The following is a 23,784-nucleotide window of genomic DNA, read 5'->3' as shown; positions in this document are numbered from 1 at the left end:
ACAAAACAGGTTACAGTCAAGGCATCTGTGGGTCCCTCTGTTTGGACACGAGGCTATCGTGAAACTCGGACAGGTCACAGGTTTCTCAAGAAAGGTCACACACCAAAGTCCTGAGAGACTCACAATATGCAGCTCACCAAATTCTCCCCCGACATACGTAAAATAATATCAATAAGCCAACAATTTAGCAGGTTTTTTAATACAAAATATATATAGTGTAATCATTTATCAATTATCAGATCAGTAGTCGATCTGGACTTGACCACACGCCAGCATCTCGTTCTCTGTTAGTGGGCCGCCCCCCCCGCTCAGGATCCTTGGGGAGGAGCTTTCTCAGTCTAAAGACCTCCTGCTGGGTGAAGTCTCCAGCGCCCTTCTTGGTGGTGTAAAGTCAGGCAGAGCAAGCAAACTTCTGCATGTCAGCGAAGTAGTCGTCCAGCCTCACTGCCCTCTCATTCTTGGTGGCCAGCAGGAACTCCCTCACCCCGTACCTGATGGTGACCCTCCCACCTGAGGAGATGCTGGTGGCAGAGTAACCGACCAGCTGGGCATCACCCATCCCCAAACTTACCGCCTCCAACACACACTAGGGGTGAGTGAGGGCAAGGAAGGCAGTATTACAACTGTTAATTCAACCACAGAGGGAGAAAAAGGGAGAGTTGCTATGGCAACGCCATCAGTGCCTGCAAGCTAGGGTGAAGAAGAGGTACTTAGTTAGTAACTTAGTGTATGATTGATCCTCATGGACTCTGTTCTTGCGTCAAACAAAATCCAACCCGCCATAGCTAGAAGATTTCAGCTTACTTTTATATGAAAAAACCTTAATTAACCTTCACCAAGCACGTGAGAAATGTGGCTTCTTTGCTCAGTAAGTTTAATAAATAATTTTATTACTTTTAATCCGTGCGTTGTTCAGTATTAAAGCACCCTAGTATGAAGAGATTATGTTTGTTACATGACTGATTCTAATGTAATGGTTTGTAGCACACAATAGATACAGAGAGTAACCTGTAGGCCGCACCCAGTTACACACATACACGCAGACACACACACACACACACACAATAGAGGGACAGACACAACAGTAGCTGGATTCGCAGCATAGCCATGACACAGATGTTTTGGTTGACTCCTCTGGGTCTACCGTATGCATATGTCACGTACGGGTGGGAAAAATTGAAAATGTAATTGCAGTATCTGCGAGGGGCAAATGTAAACGTAAAAGAGCCAGAAAAGACTGCATAGGATTGACTCTGGGTTGGACAGCTGTGAGCCGAAAGGTTGGGACTGATTGCTGCACCTTGATTGGTCAATGAGTCCTTACAGCCACTGCAGAAAGAGCCGGAAGGGGAGGAACCGAGAACGAGACGTGTGACGAGGACGCGGACGGGCCGCGAGACCACGGATGAAAGCATCATATTGTAGTGTTAAGAAAAGAAAGAACGAAATATTTAATGGACCAGCACATTGGCTAAGTTGTCAGAACGTGGGGTTGTTATTTCATCTCTTCACATTACTCTGGACACATATTTTCTTATCTGGAGTCTTCACAGAGCCAGTACCTCAGAGGTCACCATATCTGACAAGTAGCAGCCGTCAGAATGTGTGACCCCACTATAACTGCTGAATTAATTAGTCAAACTTCAGTAGGTTAAAATCGAAATATGAAATGACAATAGTGTCCAGAGTGATGTGAAGAGATGAAATAACAACCCCAAACACTATTTTGAAGTTTGACTCATTTATTCATTTGTTCTTTCTTTTCTTAACACTACAATATGGTGCTTTCCTCCGTGCACGTAATGTATTAACGTTTACGCCGTTTGCGTAGGCACTTCTTCGTCCTCCATTGTCTAGCACACACGAGTAGACGATGTGAAACAGCGCCCTCTGCGGTCACAGTTTCTGATGGGTCACAGATTTCGCAGATCATTTGAAGTCCGTCAGAATAAGCTAGGATTCAATCGGAAGCTCGTTAGTTAAACTTTCAAAACAAAAGCAACAGGGGTAAACGTAAACTGTGATTAAATCCACTCCACAGTCCTCTTATAGCATAGAAGGTATCAGCCAAATTCGTCTTTCACAACCACAAAACGTATTTTAAAGAAACGGTATTTTTAAAGATAAAGTGCAAAATCCAGGACCAAGAGACCAAGGGGTCAGAGAGCGAAGAAGACCCTCCAGGACGCCGATATCAATGGGTTCTTCTTCGTCGCAGACTGAACACCAGTAGGAGCACCGTCCTTTATCTCCCACTGCATTCTCACACATGCACATAAACATACACATAAACATATAATACACATGAATACACATACATAGACATACAGATGTCATACATAACACTCTGCTTGTAGAGTTAAACCTTTTTAAATAGATCCTACTTTTTTTAGGAAATAATTGAAATGTTTTTTTCTATTATCACCCTTTTGTCTGGTTTTGGTTTTATTGTTAAAATCTTGAACAGGAAGCGCAGAGTCCCTCTCCGCGGTGTTGTGGTTACGCGGTTCCGCTGCCGCAGTTAGGAGAGCGCAAAACGTGAGGAGGACACGAGAGGAGCACTGCGCCGGACAGGAGTCGGTGGACGACATAAATGGCCCCTTGTGTCTAACTAGTGAAGAATGGGCTCCACGCTGTCGCAGCCATGGCCAGATCCACCAACAGAAGCGCCGATGACGGGGGCTCGCGGGGAACGGCCCCCACTGCACGCGGGGAGGCGCGCGACCTGTCCGAGCCCCGGGAACTGTCTCTGGAAGAGGTGCTGAAGTCCTACGAGCAGCCCATCAACGAGGAGCAGGCGTGGGCGGTGTGCTACCAGTGCTGCAGCGGGTCGAGGGGGCCCCGCCCGCCCGCCGGGAGAGTCATCCGGGTGGACGACCCGTCCTCCATCCTCCTGCAGAGGGACGGAACCGTGTCACTGCGGCACGAGCCGCGACGCAACGGTAGGATTGGTCCTTAACTTCAAGAACTCAACTACGAAAAAGTCCATTCTATGCCGGTGGAAGCGCGTACCGTTTGCCACAGCATGGGTGCAAATATCCAGAGCCACTTTTCAATTCGGCATAACGTCATGTCCCCGAATCGGTACCCTCTATGAAGTGAGGCACAAAGCGCGTCAACTAGTCCGCCTGCTTGCAGTAGTGCTCCATAAAAACCACTCCGCCGGACCCGGACCCTAAACGCTGTCTCCCATGTTACCTGTACACTTTATAGCAAACGACTACTACGTTGACCACACCAGTGGCGAATGATCGGTAAACTATGTCCGTCTCCCAGGAACTTTGAACGAACAACAATGCCACCTAAAATGAGCCGAGTGTCACAGGGAAACGTGCACGGACATATTGGGTCTCCCGCAATGGACGTTGAGCTACGTCATGTCTGACCCGAGGTTCTGGTGCCTAAGTCGCATCGTGTGTCCCTTGATGCCAGCAAGGACGACTTGTATTATGCCGGTTGATAATAATCAATGATTTTTACTTACCCATTTTCCCAAGGCAACAGACAGATATTTGGAATATCCCTGTGCTTAGTGCCAGGAGCCTCTGATAAGTATTAATATGAAAGATTGAGAGACGACTGGATGAAAGTAGAATGAGGCGAGTTTCTAATGATGTTTCTGGTGGTATTCTACTCAATGACATTATAGCAACTTTAAAGTGTTCACCAGGTAGCCAGGGGCTCACTGGATGGTCCATGGGGGAGACATTGGAACCAGCATGCACGGATTATGTGTCTTTTTTTTGTCATTGTGAGTCCCTTTGTTGTTGATATAGTTGCCTTGACCTCGTTCATAGTCAATGTGAGCCTCTTTGCAGCTGTTGCGTTGCAAAGTCATTGTAGTCACTGTGTAGTGACTATGTAGTCTTTTTGTGTCACTTTGTAGTCCTTTGTGCTCATTTTGAGTCTCTTCCTTGTTGGTACGTGTCTCTTTGAGTGACATGTGGCAGGTGAAGGCCTGTGCTCCGTGCGCCCAGTCATTAATCCATGGGACAACTACTTAAGATGACACACATTTGCTAATAAATAGTTACGGCCATGAGGATGGTTTCTCCCTGTAGCCCGCGTTCCTTCACATCATGCTGTTCCATGAGTGAACACAATCCACATCCAAATAGTGGTGCAGATCCCTCAACCAGCTTTAAGGGAGTCGGCTCTGGCTGCATTAGTAATGCATTAGTAATGCAGCCAGTCAGCCAGTGGAGCCTTTGCAGGGCTTAAGAGGCCAAATTCATCCCAAATCATCATTGGAGAGGAAACCACTACTATGGAGCCATAACCTGAGGTCCTTGAATCGATATGTGTACCTCTCACACTTAAACAAATGTGTTATCTAAAAGATGGTCAATGGACTTCCTGTTGGTAGACTTACTTAGGTAGTTACATTTTATTTACAGCATGTATTCTGGGCTAATCTCAATCTCGCTTCTATTTCCTGGAAATTGAACCCTCATCAGGTTGAACACCAATCTCCAACGGAGAAGAAAGTCACTCTGAGTCCAAATAGGAGCCGGCCCCAAGTCACTAATTGACCCCCCCACCCTCCTCAGTGATGCACATTGGTTTTGCTGGCCAAATTAACCTCTGGTTTCTGGTAGCAGACTAACTGCAGGGACAGCAGTACCACCTCTGCTCCCCCTCCCCAGTCTTCTCTGGTAGGAAACATGACAGGCCGCCTGTGTGCGTGTGAGTTTCGTGTGTGTGTGCACTTTACTGATGTTGATGACATCAGCAGGTTGCAGCCACTATCTGGCAGCCAATCCCTTCAGATAGAGGATACATGTGAGCTGACCCAGCCCTGATAGAATCTGTTGGATGAAGGGTTACCAACAGAGACTGGTCCGCGACCTGTCGGTTAGCATCGATCAGAAGTGGAGCTCGGCAATAACTGACTCTGGGGTCGAAGCAGGCTTCACACGGCACCTCTGCCCTGGGTTGAAGGTGTACCACGTTACTGATGTTTCCAATCACTCCAAGTGTAACTATATTTACTTCAAGCTTTGTTTGGCCGGTTTTATAACCTTGAGAAACCAACAAGAGTCTAAAAAAACAAGTACTGGGCCCAGTGGTAAAACTGTAAAGAAGATAGCAGTCTCCCTCAATGCTACTCCCCCAACACGATCATTTCAACTAACGTAAAAAACCAACGTGGCGATCGGTGGCACTCCCAGCCAGCAGCGTGTGGTCAGAGTGCACTGGGGGGAAATGGACAGAGTAATGAACGATAATACTTTGTCCTCTTTTATCTGTTGACGATAAGATGAGCTCTAGTATATTGTTCCTTTTGACTCAGCAAATATTTACGTTTCATATTTAAGTTCAAATGCAGACAGGCGTTATTCACACATTCATTAGTACAAAACAATTATAACGAATTGCTTTTATTCTTTCTGTTCAGCTAGGAGATAAAGTCATCAATAACATTTTAGTGACTATAACTTCACCAGATTTTTTTAATTCGTGATTATTTCCGAGTTTACGTTGTTTCAACAAAATGCCTTGTTTACCCTGCCAATTTACACATGGTTTCTGCTTTTATTAATAAAGGGATGATTGGAAGCATAATACTAAAAAGAGTGTGGATGACTTTTACAGCACAGTACTTCCTCCCCGCTACCGGCTCCTTATGGGGCTTAATGGACATCAGATTGGCCCTCGTAAAAAAGGCCTGAGCTCACCGCCGATGCAACGTGTATTATAAATATATTCCACAGTGCTCCGTTTGACCGTGACGGTACAGTACGAGGCACAGAGGAGCTGCTGATGTGTCCTCTATTTATCCTCTCGATATCTCCCTGCTGCGCCAACTGGTCTGCATCCGAACCGAGGTATAACATGCACTTAAAGGGGTGAGCTCAGGTGAATGCGGTTTGTACTTTAAATGAAACGTGTCGGTGTGCAGCCTGCTGAAAGCCATTGCAGGACAGATGCTAATTGGTGAGGTGATCTAGCGTGAAGTCAAAGTCCAGATACATATCGCTCCTGTCAGATAAAAATAGCTTGCATCACCCAAATATCAACTGCTCCTTTTGTTTGTTTCTTGTTAATGGATGACGGCCAATGGCAGCTCTGAGCTCGCTGACCATGCTTTGTTGAAACAGGACACTCAAGAGAATTTGATTTGTGAGCTTTTCCATTACAGCATCCCTCTGCTCATCATGACATCATGTCAACGTTCTCTCACCGCAGTGATCGATCCAAACATAGGCATGACCTTCAAATATACAAATAGATTTAGTTATTTTAGGGATTATCTAATGTTGAAGCTTGCATCATGTAAGGAAAGGGTCCTTTATTTATTTTACATAAACAACCCTACGTTGTCTATGAGAAACTTTTATCTTGATTTATTCCATCAGAGAACATTGTAAACATGCGTTTATGGTCTCAATTATCTATTTTTGTCTTCTCCCTTATAGCATAATGTTCATTTAGCAAACAATGGTCCATTTTGAGTGTTAGCTCGTGGTGTTAGCAATGCTAAAACCTACAAAACTGTGTTTACCTGTCTGAGCTCAGGTAGAACTTACCTACTCTATATCTTTACATTGCTAACAGGTGTTTACTGCTGTACTGAAGCTGAGTATTGTGATGGAAATCTGTACAGCTGTTGTAAAGCTGTTAGAAAAGCCCCAAACATGCTGTGTGTTGTGTTTTTCCCATCATCTTAACTCTTGGAAGTGTTTCTGGATGACAGATTCCTCTCCTGGGTGCGGGGCCTCCTCGGGTTGCTCCACGCTGTCTCTCCTGGCAGAGTGTCCTCGGCGCTCCTTCGGTGTCAGTCGCGTTCACACGGGGGGACAAAGTGACGCTCTGTCGCTTTTCTACTCCGGCTGTTGACAGGGGAGGATTCTGCCCCCCCCCTCCCCCATGTGACCTACTCCTACCTCTCACCACTCTCTCCTTTCATCTCTTTCTTATCTGATGTCTCCATTGATCTTTGTCTACTGTTCCTCTGCAGCAAGAGCTGCTGATGGAGGAGTTTCAGGCCTCTTCGGTGTCCATTACCGACATCGGTTGTGGTGGTGGGGAGGGGGGGCCGAGAGAGACCCTTTTTACTCTCTTTGTGTTTTTCTCTCTCTCACACATGCACACACACACTCTCAGGTGGGCACGGCGACACCATAAAACACAGCCGGTTATGACAGTGGGACATGTGGAGTACTGCATTCGATTTATTCATTAGAAGATTGACAACCAGCTGAATGAGCTTTTCCTTTAATTAGTGCAATAAAGCACTGCTTTCAGGTTTTTTTCAAACAACATGAATGTTTACAGTTTCAATATAGTAGCATGTTTTTTTCTGTACGTCATGATGAACCTTTAAATGGAATGGAAAAAAGGTTTTCTTTTAATTAAAAGGGGTCCTTATTGGTTGTGTGTCTCCTCAGATGACACCGATGGACCTCCTCCTCCACCTGCTGCAGAGCGTCAGGTGAGAAAGGAACACATCTTTTCCTGTGTGGAGTGTGCATAATGAAGGATAATGAAATATGATAGTATACTGAATATAAAATACAGTTTATTTATTTATTTATATTTTGATGGAGGTAAGCCCCTCCCAGTTGTGAGAGCAGTGAAAAGCAGTGGCGGCTGGTGGATTTTTATTATGGTTGGTTCATCCCAGTATGGTTCAATGCAAAAAAGGTTATCAAACACACATCATTGCTATTAAATATTTCACATTTATTCCAACAGTTTAACATAAGAAAATGCATCTTTTTTGAGGACATCAAATATGATATGTGACTACCATATTGTAACTATTATAATATCCATGATAAATAAAATAAATATATTAGGATAAATATATGTATCTAAAATTACAATATAAATATATTTATATAAAATATATTCATATTCATGAAGTTTGTTTCTTTTATGACTTTATTATGAGTTAACAGACAAAGTGACAAAATCTGCTGCGTCAAAAGGCTGAAGTTGCTGAATTGTTGTGTATGTTGTGTTGCTTTGTAATGTGTGTCTTGTGTGTGCATACTGTGACACTCTATGTATATCATTGCTATTATATACTATATACTGCACCGTCTTTTCATTAACTCAACGTTCCTTGATATGGGTCGTCCCTTGTCATGAAGTTGTGATGTAGGGGTTGGGGAGCAATTTTATACTGTAAGTACCCCCAAAACATGGTTGTCCCTTTATTAAGATCCCTGATTAAGATGTTCTCGTTGACGTTAAATGCTGTTGATCCCCTCGGTGTGTCTCCTCCAGCTGGTCCAGTCGCTGGGCGTGGCCATCTACCGCGCTCTGGACTGGGGGCTGGATGACAGCGAGGAGCGGGAGCTCAGCCCCCAGCTGGAGCGCCTCATAGAGCGCATGGCCGGAGGGGAGCAGGGCGGGGAGGGCGTCTGCACCGCCGGCAAGCTCACCTCGGACGAAGGGTACAGCGGCCAGGACGAGGAGGACGAGGAGGAGGAGGAGCGGGAGGGAGCCATGAGGCCGGTGTCCACCTTCCGCCAGGTGATGGCGCTGTGCGCGTCCCGGCTGGCCGACCCCAGCTTGGCGCCAGAACACTACCAGGCCGTCTGCAGGGCTCTGTTTGTGGAGACGCTGGAGCTGCAGACCTTCCTCACCAAGATCCGAGATGCCAAGGAGGTACGTCAGGTGGCCATGTCAAGATCACGTAGCTGGAGAAATACCGGAAAAGCTGTGGCCTTCCTGCAGCTCGCTGTGTGTGACCTCACACGCCTCAGAGCCGAGACTCGAGGGCCGAGCTGCTGTTTGATCGTCATCGTGTTGCTGAAATGTTGACGTTGGTTATGGTTTAAATAGGAACAAGGCCAGCTCTGTACTGTATGAGAAGTCAATAATCTTTATTTTTCATTATTATTATTTAATGTATTTGACATTACAAATGTTGATCTGCGGAACGCAAGGTTAACCTACTCTAAATAGAAAGTAAAATATCAATTCCTGATGAGGTTATCAGTTTTGCATTTTGAGAGAGTCCCTAATTTGAGTGTTCCCACTACACGGGACATCTACTATTCTCCCACCCTGTCTGATCATCGCTCTCAGGGATGTTGCTGATGTGGTTGAAAAAAAACACGTTCCAAGATCTAAAACATAGATGATAGAATAGAATCAAACCGAACTCAAGTCAAACATCAAAGAGTTGGTACTCTGAATTTCACTTCTTTTCTGTTAGAGGAATTGAATGTATTGTACATCTTTTACATTGTTGATTCTGTACACATGACATCCATTGCAGTCTGTCCATCCTGATAGAGGGATCCTCCTCTGACGTTCTCTCTAAGGTTTCTTCCCTTTTTTCCCCATGGAAGGAGTTTTTCATTTTTTGGGGAGTCTTTCTTAGGCCGATGTGAGGGTTTCAGGACAGAGGATGTTGCATGTGTACAGACTGTAAAGCCCTCTGAGGCTAATTGAGGCTAATTTGTCATTTGCAATTTTGGGCTATACAAAATAGAATGAATACTACAATGGATACTACAGAGAAATACCATAGTTAGAAGGTAAGCCAAAATATATAGAAAAGAGACTTATCCCATTAAAATCATTTGAAACATTATTTTTATCACTCTTTCATAACATATAAATATACATACATCCTTAAATTATACTGCTGTCACGGTGGCTTTTCCAACCATGCCTTTTGATGCACAGATGCTGAAGAAGATTACCAAAGAGGATGCTGTGGAGGACAAGTCCACGGCTGAGCTGGACGCCCTGAAGCACACAGACTGGGTGAGACGAGTGCAGCAAGAGCACACAGTCACAGCCAGGACGAGGCAACAGTGGTTTGACCCAAGAAGGCGCTGTGTGTGTGTTTGTGTGTTTGTTGTTGTTGTGTCCGTCCCAGGCGCGTCTCTGGGTGCAGCTGATGAAGGAGCTCAGGCATGGTGTGAAGCTGAAGAAGGTCCAGGAGCAGCCGTTTAACCTGCTGCCCACCGAGTTCAGCTTCACGCCCTTCGAGATGCTGATGCAGGACATTCGCACCCGCAAGTTCCAGCTACGCAAAGTCATGGTGAGAAACTGGACTCTTTTTAAAATAAACAATGGAGCCTTACTTGTGATATGAGTATGAAGATATGCCAGCAGTAAACATGTCTGTGCCAGGAAGGAGAGAGGACCCTTGGCCTGTAGAGATAGTAAAAGTGATAGCAGACCTTCTGCAGGGAATACAACATGGTTCTTTCCTCTCTGGACTGAGGAACCTTTTTTATCATAACTTTAAACAGAGTTTGTGTTTTATTACTCAGGTGGACGGGGACATTCCCACCAGAGTGAAGAGAAACGCCCACGAATTAATCCTGGATTTCATCAGGTCAAGACCTCCTCTCAGACCAGTGAGTGGGTTTTGCCTTTTACAGTTTCACACAAGTGTCCAAACAGACACAAGGAGACTGTGGGTACATTTTGGACAGATGTGGATGTAAACTGTAACATTATGCTAACAAATGTGCCGCGGTAGTTCCAGTGTCGATTAACAACCAAATACTAAAGCCGCTAGCGGCCCTGAGCGCTAACGTTACGTCTGCCATGCATTATTGAGCCAACATTAGCTTCCATGAACTAGTCTGTTTTTCATTGGATAGAACTTTGTTTACAGGTCCTCTGGCATTTGTCTAGTCCACCTGTCCGTCAGCAGGTTTCATCACCATGGCGTTTTTCTCCTCTCCATAAGGCTTCGGAGCGCTGCCTCCCCCCTCCCCCCCTGCAGCCGCAGTCGCTTCACGAAAAGGTCCTGGCTGGGATCAAGCAGGAGCGGAAGCTCAGGCCGGTGGTGGTGCCCAGCTCCAGACGTAAGGGGACGCTTCTTAAGGCCGGTCAGGGACATGTCTGGCTCCCTGCTATCATGAGCTAGCAGAAAGCAATTCTGTCAATGACCGTCCAAAACCTCAGTGACGCAGTATTTTCCTGCAATTAAAGTGCAAGGGTACATATCAGGTCTCTTATTGGTCAGTTATTTGCTTGAGCAGGAAGTGAATTTAGATTTTATTCAAAACAATTGAACTGACTGACCCAATAACTGAGTCAAAATTATATTCGACCCACAAATACCTTTTATTCACTTTATTTTCATTTTAAATACATGTTTGTATTGCTTAGTATTCAAGAACAAAACTCATTTGAATTTTCTTTTTCAAAAGAAGCCTAGATTTGGCTCCGTACCTGTCGTGCTTTGCAGCTCTTGCATTTCCTGCAGAAAATCTTATTGGCTATATACATGGGTCTGCATCTGAAACATTTGCATGGTATCTGGAGAGAAGCATTACGGTGATATGAAGTGCAGTGAATCATTTTGATGTTTTCCCATTTACAAGTTTTTCCTGAAAATGAATGTGATGCTAGTTGTTAAATAGTGAATTCTGTGCTCAAACTCTGTCTGGTTCAGAGAGCTGATAAAAGAGTCCACACACACGATCTAAAGAACACATTGCTTTGTTTTCAATGTTTACAATAACTATCATAGTGTTTACAGTCATTGTTGAACAGGGTTATGGTGCTAAAATGCTACCCAGAGCTCCACGTTGAGACCTTCTTGTTCCCCCCCAGCATTCGGCTCTCTGCCCTGCCTGGCTCAGACTTGTCCTTGCGACGTCAAATCCACGTCGTGCATCGACCTGTCCCTGTCGGAACCAAAGCCGGCATCCCGCCCCCGCATCTTGCTCAAGGCCCCAACTCTGGCCGAGATGGAGGAGATGAACATATCTGAGGTGAGACCAGACGGGAGCTGCAACACTGTTCTTGTTCTTTGTTCTTTGGCTGGACTCCTTGTTGTCACTGTAACACATGCTTTTTGTTTTCTTCTCTTTACAACCACCATCACAAGTTTATCCTTCAGCATCTACAGAAATACCATTACAACTACAAACCCAGAACAACTACAAAGAGAAGCAAAGCAACCACAAAGAGACACAAAGCAACCCCAAAAACACAAAACATCCACAAAGAGACACAAAGCAACCACAAAGGGTCACAAAGAAACACAAAACAACCACAAAGACACAAAGCAACTACAAAGAGACACAAAGCAACCACAAAGAGAAACAAAACAACCACAAAGAAACACAAAAAAACACAAAGAGACACAAAGCAACCACAAAGAGTCACAAAGAAACACAAAACAACCACAAAGACACAAAGCAACCACAAAAGGACACAAAGAAACCACAAAGAGAAACAAAACAACCCCAAAGAAACACAAAACAACCACAGAGAGAAACAAAGCAACCACAAAGAGAAACAAAACAACCACAAAGAAACACAAAACAACCACAAAGAGACACAGAGCAACCACAAAGAGTAACAAAGAAACACAAAACAACCACAAAGAGACACAAAGCAACCACAAAGAGTAACAAAGAAACACAAAACAACCACAAAGAGACACAAAGCAACCACAAAGAGTAACAAAGAAACACAAAACAACCACAAAGACACAAAGCAACCACAAAGAGACACAAAACAACCACAAAGAGACACAAAGCAACCACAAAGAGACACAAAACAACCACACATACTCTAAAGAATTATAAAGAGACCAGAAATATCAAATCTGCACACGTGCTTGTTCATGACTAAAACACAACAAACTAATTGCGACCGGAGTGTCTTCTAGGCCAGTGGTTTTCAGTGGGTCAGGGTTTGGTGATGTGCAACTAACTTCCAGTCAGGACGGAGGGGTTTGTCTGTGTGAGGAGTCGGCCACCTGTGCATGTTTTGGGAGTTGGGTTGAATGTCAAAGAGAATATTTTCCTCTCTAGCATCCCTGTTACTGTTATTTATGATATTTTCTATGCACTCAGTTTCATACTGCACCATCTTTTCATTAAATCAATTTGAGTTGGAAACATTCCTCGATTTGTTTGCGGCGTGTCATTAAGCTATGAAGGGGGGTCAGCACCCAGACGAGCTGAGAACTACTGCTCCACGCCCTGATCATGTGTTCCCTCCATCCACCCCTCCCCTCCCGCCCCACCTCCGTCACAGGAGGAGGAGTCCCCAGACTGCGGGGAGCTGAGAAGGACGGAGAGCTCCCCCACCCCTCTGAAAAGAGACCGCTCCTTCTCGGAGCACGACCTGGCCTTGCTGCGCGCCGAGATGCTCTCCTCGCCCTCCGATGCGGTCCAGCTGGATGGGGCGGTCAGGTTGAGGGGGGAGAGGCCTCGGTCCAGGACGCTAACTGGGGCCGGACCGCCCCCTTATCACAGAGGTCAGTGTGTGAATGTAGACTGATTTTACACCTCACTTACAGTGTCTGAATAAACTATTTGAGATGTATCCACTCATTTAGAATGGGACCTCATTGTTGACCAATGAGTCACTACTGAGTTATGGCCATTTAAGACTAATGTTGCCAACACTTCTAGGGACCTTATCACTAAAACAGTCAATAACATAGTTATCAACGATTTTACACACATTAGTCTACAGAAAGCAAAAAGTACAAGATGGATACATTATTTGAGTATCAAAGGAAATACAAATGGGGGGTGATCATTGAGAAGACGGTTTGAATCCAAGAGGAGAATAAACTTGAGCTTCAGGTCAGGCGTCAGTAGTAATATTAGCTTCATTTTTATAGACCATTTTAGAACAGGGTTTACAAGGGCTTTGAAAAGAACATGCAAATAATAATAATGTTAGCAGTAAAACAACAGAATGCTCCACCGTAACACCAATTAAGAAGAATTGAAGGAGAGAAAATTCAAATAAGATAATAGCATCAATGACAAAATAAAGCAGTGAAGTTAATTGAAAGCAATTCATTCACCCCCTGAAACCAGGAGAGTCCGGTGTGTGTAGTTTTGGAAAAGTGTATATGTCAGGGGGGGACGCGGTCGAGGGCAAGGAGGGAGGACTCAGATGCAGAGTTGAAAAGTAAAAGACTTTAATTGTCAAAAAACTCAAACTCAAAATCACTCCAACCAAAAAAGGGGAGGAAGGAGGCAAAAACAAAACAGACAAAAAAACAGGGACCTGGACTTGAAAACATAGACTTGACTTACTTGACGGGACACAAGAACGTCGACATGTAATGACGCCACACCAGACAAGGGACTCACAGGGCTTAAATACACAAGGGAGGTGCAGGTGATTGAACACAGGTGGAAACGATCAGGCACGGCAGACAATTACAGGGGAAGACAGGACAAGGCAGGAAGTGAAGTTACCCAGGATCACAAGAGACATAAAAACTACAAAATAAGACAGAGCAGACCCAAACCGTGACAGTATACAGCACATGAGAAACCGATGAGTTAAGCTGCTGTGTGATGTCATTTATAATCACATTCTGCTTCGGGGGTTTTGTTTCCCAATGGTTACCATGATCTTGATCTGATTTTGTTATATTCCAATTCCTCTTATTTCCCAAGAGCTGTGGGTGAGACACATGCAGCGCACCATGAATGAACACATGTTGGCCCTGTTGCTGCTAACAGCACACTCGTGCTCCAGTAGGATCTCCTTCTAGTTCTGCGCCTCCCTTCTTCGACATGCTGTAAAAAAAAACTGAATAATGCCTGAAATGACATGAATAAACTCCCTGTAAAAACATTGAGAGTGTAGAGAGTAATAAAAGTAGAACGTTTAGCGAATGTAAGTTGTACTGAAGCTATCATTTCTGGATCAGAGCAAGAGAAAACATTTTTTATTTATGGCCACATTAATCTCAAATGTGTTAATGTGTTTATGTTGACAGCCCTAATTAAACTATCCAAGTGGTGCATCATTTAATGGTAACTTTTGGTGAATGAGAAATCAACAGTTGCAAATAGACAAACATATTGAAATAGAAACCTAAGCACTTCCTGTGGAGGTTATGATAGTGAATTTAAATATGATTGTGCTAAGCTTAGTGTGCACTTAGCCCATCGATACAGTGGCTACTGGCATTTACACCCTTTATAAAGGGCATCCAGGCGGAGCAGTTGAAAACTACTTTGATGGTTTCCATTCCACTTGTAACTGTGGAATATCTATTTAATTAAAAGATTGGAAAGAAAGGTTTTTGACCTTAAATCACTCAGATTGCCTTTGTTGTAGGAACATGGTGTCCCCACTGCTTCCAATCTCTCCTCAGTTATACCTTGAGCACTGACCTTATTAAATTACTGCTACCTCACTGAAATAAGAGATGAACTAGTGGTCCTACAGTTCCTGCTGACAGGGGGTTGAAAGGGATTACATCTGCCGTGAAGCTGTTGTGAGGGATTCTAATCACATCTAAAGATGTGCTGATGAAGTCTAACTGAGTGAAGGACGTGGAAGCTAATGGGTTTGAAATGTCTGCCACACGTAACCATGGGGAGCATGTGATCTGTTCCATGGCCAGGATTTATGCATTAGGAGCCCGGAAGCTCGATTTGAATTCATTCTCAGTCTGCAAGCCGATCTTGCCAGCTGCGTGCCGCACATTGGCGGGCTAGGAGACCATGGGCCCCTGGGCACTGACCTTAAAAAGGGCCCAACAACACACACCTCCTGGAGTTTTCTCTTTTTTTGGAGTTTTGTGTCTCATTGTTTTGTTGTTTTGTTTTAGTATTCATGTAATTATTTTTGTCTTTGGATGTGTTGCCCTGTATTGTTGTCATTTAGGTCCATTTTGGTTTCTTTGTTGTCCGTTTGAGTCTCTTTGAAGTAGTTTTGTTTTTCTTTGTAGTTGGTTGGAATCTGTTTGAGGTTGTTTTGTATCTCTATAGTTAGTTTAAGTCTCTTTGAGGTTATTTTGTGTCTCTTTGTAGTTGGTTGGAATCTGTTTGAGGTTGTTTTGTGTCTCTTTGTCGTTGGTTGAAATCTGTTTGAGGTTGTTTTGTGTCTCTTTGTAGTTGGTTTGAATCTGTGTGAGGTTGTTTTGTGTCTCTTTGTAGTTGGTTGCAATCTCTTTGAGGTTGTTTTGTGTCTCTTTGTAGTTGGTTGCAATCTCTTTGAGGTTGTTTTGTGTCTCTTTGTAGTTGGTTGCAATCTCTTTGAGGTTGTTTTGTGTCTCTTTGTAGTTGGTTGGAATCTGTTTGAGGTTGTTTTGTATCTCTCTACAGTTAGTTTAAGACTCTTTGAGGTTGTTTTGTGTCTCTTTGTAGTTAGAGTGTATTTGTAGTTGGTTTGAGTCTGTCTGATGTTGAGTCTCATTGAAGTCTTTTTTGTGTGTTTTTTTAAAGAGGGCCTGTCTGTGTGCGATCAGTAACCCATCCACAAGTCTGATCTAATGTTTTATGCAGTACATGACTCTGCCAACTGGGGGCTCTCAAGCTTAGCTGTGAGGACGTAGGCCCCGGGTGTCTTTGGCAGCTGATCCAAAGTAGACAAACTGCTAATGTTTACTGGCCTCTTTCAGCCTGTTTACTTTCCATTAGAGACAAATTGACAGCTTCCATTCGCAGGATCAAAGAGTCACCCAGTTTCAGCTGTCTGTTTTTAACCCCCTCCCAGCGTCGGCTGACTGAGCCTCCTGTGAATTCCTTTTTTAACAGTAACCACTGAGCCGACCTCTCGCTGGGATCTAAGTTACAGATGTAGCAGCATGGGCCGAATCACTCCACTGAAATGCGATGAATTATACATGGCAGACAAGTCGATCGCCCAGCACTCTAAATGAAGGCCAGATATCTGAGACGGAGTTGAATGAAAGAGGCTGATGTGTAATTCATGGACTTGTTAGACTGGGATTTGTGGCTGTCTCTCACTTACTGTCTGATGATGTCCCCATTTGATTTGGTCGTTGGAGGAAAGCTTTGTTTTCCTACCTGGAGCGTCGTGAATAACGGGCACAACCGCTGTTTTATTGTTCCATTATTGGAGAAGGCGACAGGCAGAAGATGTCATCCCTCAGGGCGACTCCTCAGCATCAATGTACGTCCATATAAGGGCTGGTTCACGGGTCGATCGCGGACTCGGGTTGTTATTCAAAGTGTCTGACTACAGGGTGAACCTAAAGACAGATAAACATCCTGGATAAACTTCATAAAGCTGTCTGTTGCATCCACATTGTCTAAATAAGGTCAAACATAAAGGTTATTACAGTTATTGTCCAACACAACAAACTTTGACAACACCTGCACTCATCTCTCATACTCTAACTCACATATTCACCGTTGTCTTCTGGCAAAAAGTCACATGACAAAAAATCAAACAGTCTAGATCAAGCAAACCAAATTTTATAATAGTCTAACAAATATCAAATATCAAATTGAGTTCAAAGAGCTCAGCTACGTTGTAGAAATCACAGCTGTCCTTTACACCTTGCTGGATTTCTGAAGGAAACTTCTCCTTAAGTGAGGCTCTTTCCATAATGTTGTGACTCCTAACCACAAACAGGCTCATGTAGCAGGCGTCCGTTGACAGTGTGTTGGCATTTGCTGTCCTCATTAGTAACTTGGATGCATAAGCACGGGAAGAATATGAACGCTGCAGTGTCCCCTCTCTTCCTCCCATCCCCCTTCCCCCAGCTTCTTACCCGGTTCTGGGCTGGGTGCCGCCCTCCCCGGCCCGCCTGTCTCTGAGCTCAGTCGACGAGAGCACGGAGAGGTCGGACACGCCGTCCGGCTCCAGAGCTGGAGACGAGCACCAGTTGATGGTGAGTCAGAATCAACTCACTCACTGGTAAGGACAATGCACTGGAAACTCTTTGAAACAAGCCTGTCCTTGTAATGATGTCACATGAATGACAGATTGATGTCGTGAATTATGACACTTGATTTTAGCAAATGACCTGGTGGAAGGTCTATTTATAAGCTTTAGGTCATACTACATGATCTTTGGCCAGTAGTCATGGAAATGGAAATAATACAATTTCTTTAATCGCCTCAAAGGAATTTTTTACCCCAAAATGGAATGAATTGGACAATAAAACTGCTGGGTCTCCTCTCCAGGAGGAGTTTAGTCACCCGGTGGAGAGTCTCGCCTTGACGGTGGATGAGGTCATCAATGTGCGCCGAGTGCTGGTCAAAGCGGAGATGGAGAAGTTTCTTCCGAACAAAGAGCTTTACAATAACCTGAAGCGAGGCAAGGTACCGGCGTGGAACTTTTGAATTGATTTGGCGAATTGATTCCTCCCACTTTGCTGTGTTTACGGTAGATTTACTCCGTGCGTGTCCTCCTTAGGTTTGCTGCTGCTGCAAGGTGAAATTCCCTCTCTTCTCATGGCCGTCTACCTGCTTACTGTGTAAAAGGTATCAAAGGTTTCCACTCTCTCATTTTCTGACATGTTTAATCCACATTTATCCTTAAATGCTGCGCGATGTTTTTCCGAAGATTTCATGCGATACTACAGCATGAGTCTGTTTTTATATATGTTTTATGAACTACTCAATATATTTTCTGTAAATCAGCTTTTACAATATGAATATCCAACAAGGGGTCCAGAATCCCCTTTACTTTACACAGTTAAGCTGCTGCTTGATTAAAGCCAACATGGCGCTGTGGCATTCGTCCATATATCCTGTCATTTCAGTGTTAGACCAGCTATCTATCTCCATCCAACCCACAGACAGAAGAGACCTTTCAGTCAGAAGAGATGACACTGATCAGATTAACACTTGGTTATTTCTGTATGAGCACAGTTTAAATGTCTTGCTCACGATTATAATCTTAGAAATCAAGACAAACAGGAAGCGCCCCTCAGGCTGCTCCAGCCTGCTACGAGGGGTTGGAGACGGACAGAGAAGCTCCATACTGGAAATATTTCTCATTCCTATTTCATGATCCAAGCTAGCAAGAATCGTACTTTCCATTCAGGAATGCGTGTGTATTGATTCATTTTACTTTTCTCTTACAGAGCTGTCTGTGGCTCCTGCAGTGCAAAGGTATTTTTAGGATTGGTTATTGATAGCCAATAGGGCTCGACACTAACCTTGTAAAGTCATTGCCACACACACAACGGGGCCTCAGCTTTTGGTAGCCAAAAGAAGTATATCCTTGAAATGTCAAATCATTTCTCATCATTGTGACATTTACAGTACCAGTCAAAGGTTTGGACGGATTTTCTCATTGAATGTATTTTATTAATGGCAACCACTGCAGATTTCTCCATATGGTTGCCAATGGCAACCCTCACAATCCAGCCCTGATCGGGCGCTTTTGAGTTTGATTCCTCTTTTGCCGGTTTGCCTTTGTTGCCTTGTGGGGTCCGTGGTTCTGTGCGTTTGATATTCAGGCTGTTTGTGTGGTTCTGAATGAAGTGTGTAGAGGTGCTTTGAAAGACACATGGTAGTTTTTTGTAAGTACTGTCATTTTTTTTCTTATCTTGTTGGTCTTCCTGTGCTCCAGATGAAGATTCCCTCGAAGAAGGTGTCCCACATTCCTGTGTACACCGTCGGCTTCCACAGCACTCCGAGGAGCCACGGACACAAGAGCCAAGTCTATAAGTGAGTTTGGCTGTTTACACATTCATATTAGCTGATGGAGAATGTCAAGATTGTACTTAAAAGTGACGGAAACAGGAGTAAAGACCCAGCAGAAGGGCTTCATTGCTACATTAGACACTTAAATGGTACGTGGCCTCTAACACTTCATAGCTCACACACTGATGACAGGGCCTTCCCATCAGTGACTAGCATTCACACAGCGTAGTCAAGTGCCTTGCCCAAGGACACGTGGCAGCAGGACCTGGGATCAAACCGCCAATCCTCTGGCTGCAGGACAGCGGCACCCCCCCACTCACCAACACCCACACGTTTAGAGTTTGGATGTGGCGTGATAAAAACGTTCAAACGAAATGCTGTGCCAGAGATGACTGGGAGCGGAGGCATCAATCCATTTTGAAATGGCAGATACAAAGAGCCTTCAGCAGGGGCCTTCAGGAGGGGCCTTCAGGAGGGGCCTTCAGCAGGGGCCTTCAGCAGGGGCCTTCAGGAGGGGCCTTCAGCAGGGGCCTTCAGCAGGGGCCTTCAAGAGTGGCCTTCAGCAGGGGCCTTCAGGAGGGGCCTTCAGCAGGGGCCTTCGGGAGGGGCCTTCAGCAGGGGCCTTCAGCAGGGGCCTTCAGCAGGGGCCTTCAGCAGGGGCCTTCGGGAGGGGCCTTCAGCAGGGGCCTTCAGCAGGGGCCTTCAAGAGTGGCCTTCAGCAGGGGCCTTCAGCAGGGGCCTTCAAGAGTGGCCTTCAGCAGGGGCCTTCAGGAGGGGCCTTCAGCAGGGGCCTTCAAGAGTGGCCTTCAGCAGGGGCCTTCAAGAGTGGCCTTCAGCAGGGGCCTTCAGGAGGGGCCTTCAGCAGGGGCCTTCGGGAGGGGCCTTCAGCAGGGGCCTTCAGCAGGGGCCTTCAAGAGTGGCCTTCAGCAGGGGCCTTCAGCAGGGGCCTTCAAGAGTGGCCTTCAGCAGGGGCCTTCAGGAGGGGCCTTCAGCAGGGGCCTTCAAGAGTGGCCTTCAGCAGGGGCCTTTAGCAGGGGCCTTCAGGAGGGGCCTTCAGGAGGCCTTCAGCAGGGGCCTCCAGCAGGGCTCCATCCCCATGTTCCTCTTTGTGAACACATTCACAGCTCAAGGTTAGGAACACCGTCTGCCACTGACTGCTGACCTTCTCCTGCCTGAGCAGAAACCGCCCCTGCGCTCACCCCAACCATTCACCCAACCAGATTGCCTCCTCGATCCAATCAACCCCCACGACCCATGCTCGTGTTACATAATCAGTGGCCTCTAAGCGGCCATTATGTAACAATTACCCAGCTGTCATCAACATCCTCACTGTGAGAGAGAGAGAGAGAGAGAGAGAGAGAGAGAGAGAGAGAGAGGAGGGAATAGTAGATTGGTAAAGAATACCATAATCTTTTTGGTAGTGGTCATTTTTTTGTTCTCGCACACTAGTGTCGTGTTAAATAACATTAAAGGCAAACCAGTATAGGTTCATTTTTCCCTCACTTCCTTTGCTGTTAATTATCTGTCTGTATTTATTTTTTATCTTTTTAAATGTTGCCACAATAAGGATATCATATCGAGAGTAAAGAAAAAGGTGAGGGTGCTAAAATGTCCCGTTGGTCCTCATCAACGTTTTGGGTCATGTGGACTCATCCAACCTCTTGGCTCCACTAACCTTTACCTAATTAAGATATCAGGTTGGGGTTAATCCTCCTAACCTCTGAGAGGCTGAACGTGACACACCGTAAGTATGTGATCTATAGCTGGGACAAAACGGTTTTGTAATTCAGTAATACGTGACCCACAAAGATGGATTTGAAAACCAAAGAGGCAGAAACATTCTGACTTCAAAAACGCTGATTAACTGGATGGAACCAGGGTGAGCAGCACAGTTCGTCCATTTGTTGGTGCTAAACATGCTAGCAAGTTAGCGCAACCATGGTACATGACAGTCCGATTAAGTCCCCCCGTAGACATTACATTACATCACATGTCATTTAGCTGACGCTTTTATCCAAAGTGACTTACAATAAGTGCATTTTCACATAGAGATACAAACCCAGAAGAAGAAATAATAAGAAAATACAATTTTCATCAAATGAGCAGTTTCAAAACATGTTATAGAAAAGTGCCATTATAAGTACAATTTAAGTGCTATGATTTGTTAGGGCTACGGTTTGCAAGTGTTTTAGTCAAGGTAGAGTCTAAAGAGGTGTGTCTTGAGTTTTCGGCGGAAGATGTTAAAGCTCTTTGCAGTCCTGATGTCTGTTAGGAGCAGGACAGCAAAGAGTCGCGATCTCGCCGAGTGCTTTTCTCTCAGTGAGGGAGGAACAAACAGCTTGGCAGATGCAGAGTGGAGTGTGCGGGTTGGGATGTAGGGTTTCACCATGTCCTGGATGTAAACTGGTCCCGATCCATTCACAGCATGGTACGTGAGTACCTATGTTTTGAACTGGATGCGGGCAGCCACTGGTAACCAGTGAAGAGAACGGAGAAGTGGTGTGGTGTGGGAGTAGACCTGCTAAAGGACCTTGATACCATCTTCAAGCTTGATACCATGAGTTAAGAAGCTCGCTGCACAGTAAGCTGACGCAGTTCATGCCAGTGATGAAGCCTCCTTTTGTGTGACAGGTTATACACCAACAGAGCAGGGTGACATCAAGGTGAATAGTGTTCCCCCTTTGCATCAGTACTGGCATTACAGGAACATCAAAAAGCATTGCATAAGAATATGCGTACATGGAGTCACAACAACATGAAGAGCAGTTTCAAAGGTGTTATGAAGTACTAAATAATCTTATATTGGTAAGATTGCTCTTTACCAACATTAATTGTTACCAAAAAAAGAGCAAAAGTAGGACAACATTGGTGAATCATAGAAATCAATGAGCACTGACGTAAGAAATGTGGATACACACGTGAGATGACCTTTGTTCTTTAACTTCCTGCATGAGACCCATTTACAGTTTGTTCTGGACTGTCAAGACAATTTGCTTTTAGTGAAGTTAGTTTCCATCTGGGCCCTGCAGGTCCCTGCGCAGCTTGTCCCGCCGCTCCGTGGAGGAGGAGTTTCCCCACCTGTACACACACGGCTGCACGCTGCGCGACATCTGTGCCGAATGTACCAAATTCGTCGCCGACGTCATTTCCTCCAGCCGCCGGAGTCTGGACATCCTCAACAACACCCCCAAGAGGGAGGCCGCCCCTCAGAGACCACAACTGCAACGCCAATCACACCTCCAGACCTGCCCCCGGCCTCACCCTCAGTGTCACCCTCCTCCTTAATCACAGAGTCAGACCCATCACCACAAACCATCGCCGTGTCCTTCGCCGCATCTCCACAACAATGTGAACCAATCAGCTTGGTATGGACACATGCTCGCGCACACACACACACACACGTGTGCGCTCCATTGTGCGTTTTGCTCCTGTGCTACACTGTGTTGCACCATCAAAGTTCTTTAAATATTGCTGCATGCAGCATTGAGTGCGTTTTTTAACAGATAAAAGGTTTTTAACCCATTCTTCCATCAGGCTCCTTAACGAGAAAAAGTAGTTCTTTAAGGGTTTTAATAGTTACATGCACACCAGTAAGAACTCAAATAGCTGTTGGTTCAAATAGACACAATCCAGTGGGTGGTGCTGTCAATGTTCCTGGGAGGAGGCTTACATTGATATTTAATGGTTATGCTCTGGTAAATATCTATAAAACTATTCTGTGGCTGCTTTCAACCCTTTTCGCAAGGAGCTAGAGACTCTTAAACCACCAGGTCGACCCATCATCCAGTTACCAACCCGTTATCCTCCATATCTCACTGTGGTTCCCAGCAGATGAGCCCCAAGTCACCTTTTTAGGTGAAGTGGAAGGCGGTTGTGTCAGTACACGGGGAGAGATGAGGGGGGGATGATGGAGTCCTGCCCGGAGGGGGTGTTGGGGTGATGGTCCCTTGAGGCGTGGCTTAGAGTCAACGTGGATCCGTGGCGCTTTAGCCCCCCGTGGTTGCCTTCTTGTTTGTTTTATTTTGTCATGAATGTAATTTAGGACACAGGGACAGAATTGTAAAATGACAAGCTTGTACACAGCGTAAAATCAAGTATTATTTATCACCCGGAAAAGTGCATAACGAGGCCCATGGCCAGCCGGACGAGGTGGCGACACTGTGAATGTATCGGGCTGCAGACCAAGACCACACCACCTTTTTTTCTTCTTTTGTTACCGACGCAGCGGGATGATGCTTATTTGAAGCGAGCCGGAGGAAGTCCCGCCTCTTTCACTCCCTGCGGACGCTTGCAATCTGCCCTGGTTTTGTACACTATGTAAAGCTCAACTGCAATAAAATGTAACAACGAACACCCCCAGTGCTGCTACTGCCTCGTCGTGTTCAGCTCTTCTACGTGGCTTCATCAATATATGGAATCATCATTATCTAATGATGACAAATTCACAAAAAATCAC

At 45.2% G+C, this 23,784-nt stretch overlaps 1 protein-coding gene across 3 annotated transcripts; it reads left to right on the top strand.

The window, feature by feature from the left end:
* Nucleotides 1-1,747: 1,747 nt before the first annotated feature.
* Nucleotides 1,748-23,679, top strand: spire2 (spire-type actin nucleation factor 2). Of its 3 annotated transcripts, none has more exons than XM_037450786.2 (15): nt 1,751-2,942; nt 7,392-7,435; nt 8,236-8,619; nt 9,649-9,729; nt 9,845-10,009; nt 10,245-10,331; nt 10,670-10,787; nt 11,542-11,702; nt 12,979-13,201; nt 17,436-17,563; nt 17,859-17,996; nt 18,091-18,158; nt 18,764-18,791; nt 19,255-19,352; nt 22,338-23,679. In XM_037450786.2, the coding sequence occupies exons 1-15, from the start codon at nt 2,645-2,647 to the stop codon at nt 22,678-22,680; spliced, it is 2,364 nt and encodes a 787-aa protein (XP_037306683.2). In that variant the 5' UTR covers nt 1,751-2,644; the 3' UTR covers nt 22,681-23,679. The 3 variants fall into 3 exon arrangements, with proteins under 3 accessions (XP_037306686.2, XP_037306683.2, XP_037306684.2); XM_037450787.2 differs by having other exon boundaries at nt 2,423-2,942; nt 22,358-23,679; XM_037450789.2 differs by lacking the exon at nt 22,338-23,679 and having other exon boundaries at nt 1,748-2,942; nt 17,859-17,991; nt 19,255-19,354.
* Nucleotides 23,680-23,784: the final 105 nt, after the last annotated feature.

The sequence above is a fragment of the Pungitius pungitius genome, chromosome 6 (genome assembly GCF_949316345.1).
Source record: "Pungitius pungitius chromosome 6, fPunPun2.1, whole genome shotgun sequence".
NCBI lineage: Eukaryota > Metazoa > Chordata > Actinopteri > Perciformes > Gasterosteidae > Pungitius > Pungitius pungitius.
This window is presented reverse-complemented; position numbering and strand designations above follow the sequence as displayed.

Bases quoted from the DNA above. Each gene is read 5' to 3' on its own strand.
- spire2 (XM_037450786.2), top strand. From the start codon at position 2,645: ATGGCCAGATCCACCAACAGAAGCGCCGATGACGGGGGCTCGCGGGGA. The intron at 10,010-10,244 runs GTGAGAAACTGG...TTTATTACTCAG, and splicing joins TCCAGCTACGCAAAGTCATG to GTGGACGGGGACATTCCCAC. The intron at 18,159-18,763 runs GTATCAAAGGTT...TTTCTCTTACAG, and splicing joins ACCTGCTTACTGTGTAAAAG to AGCTGTCTGTGGCTCCTGCA.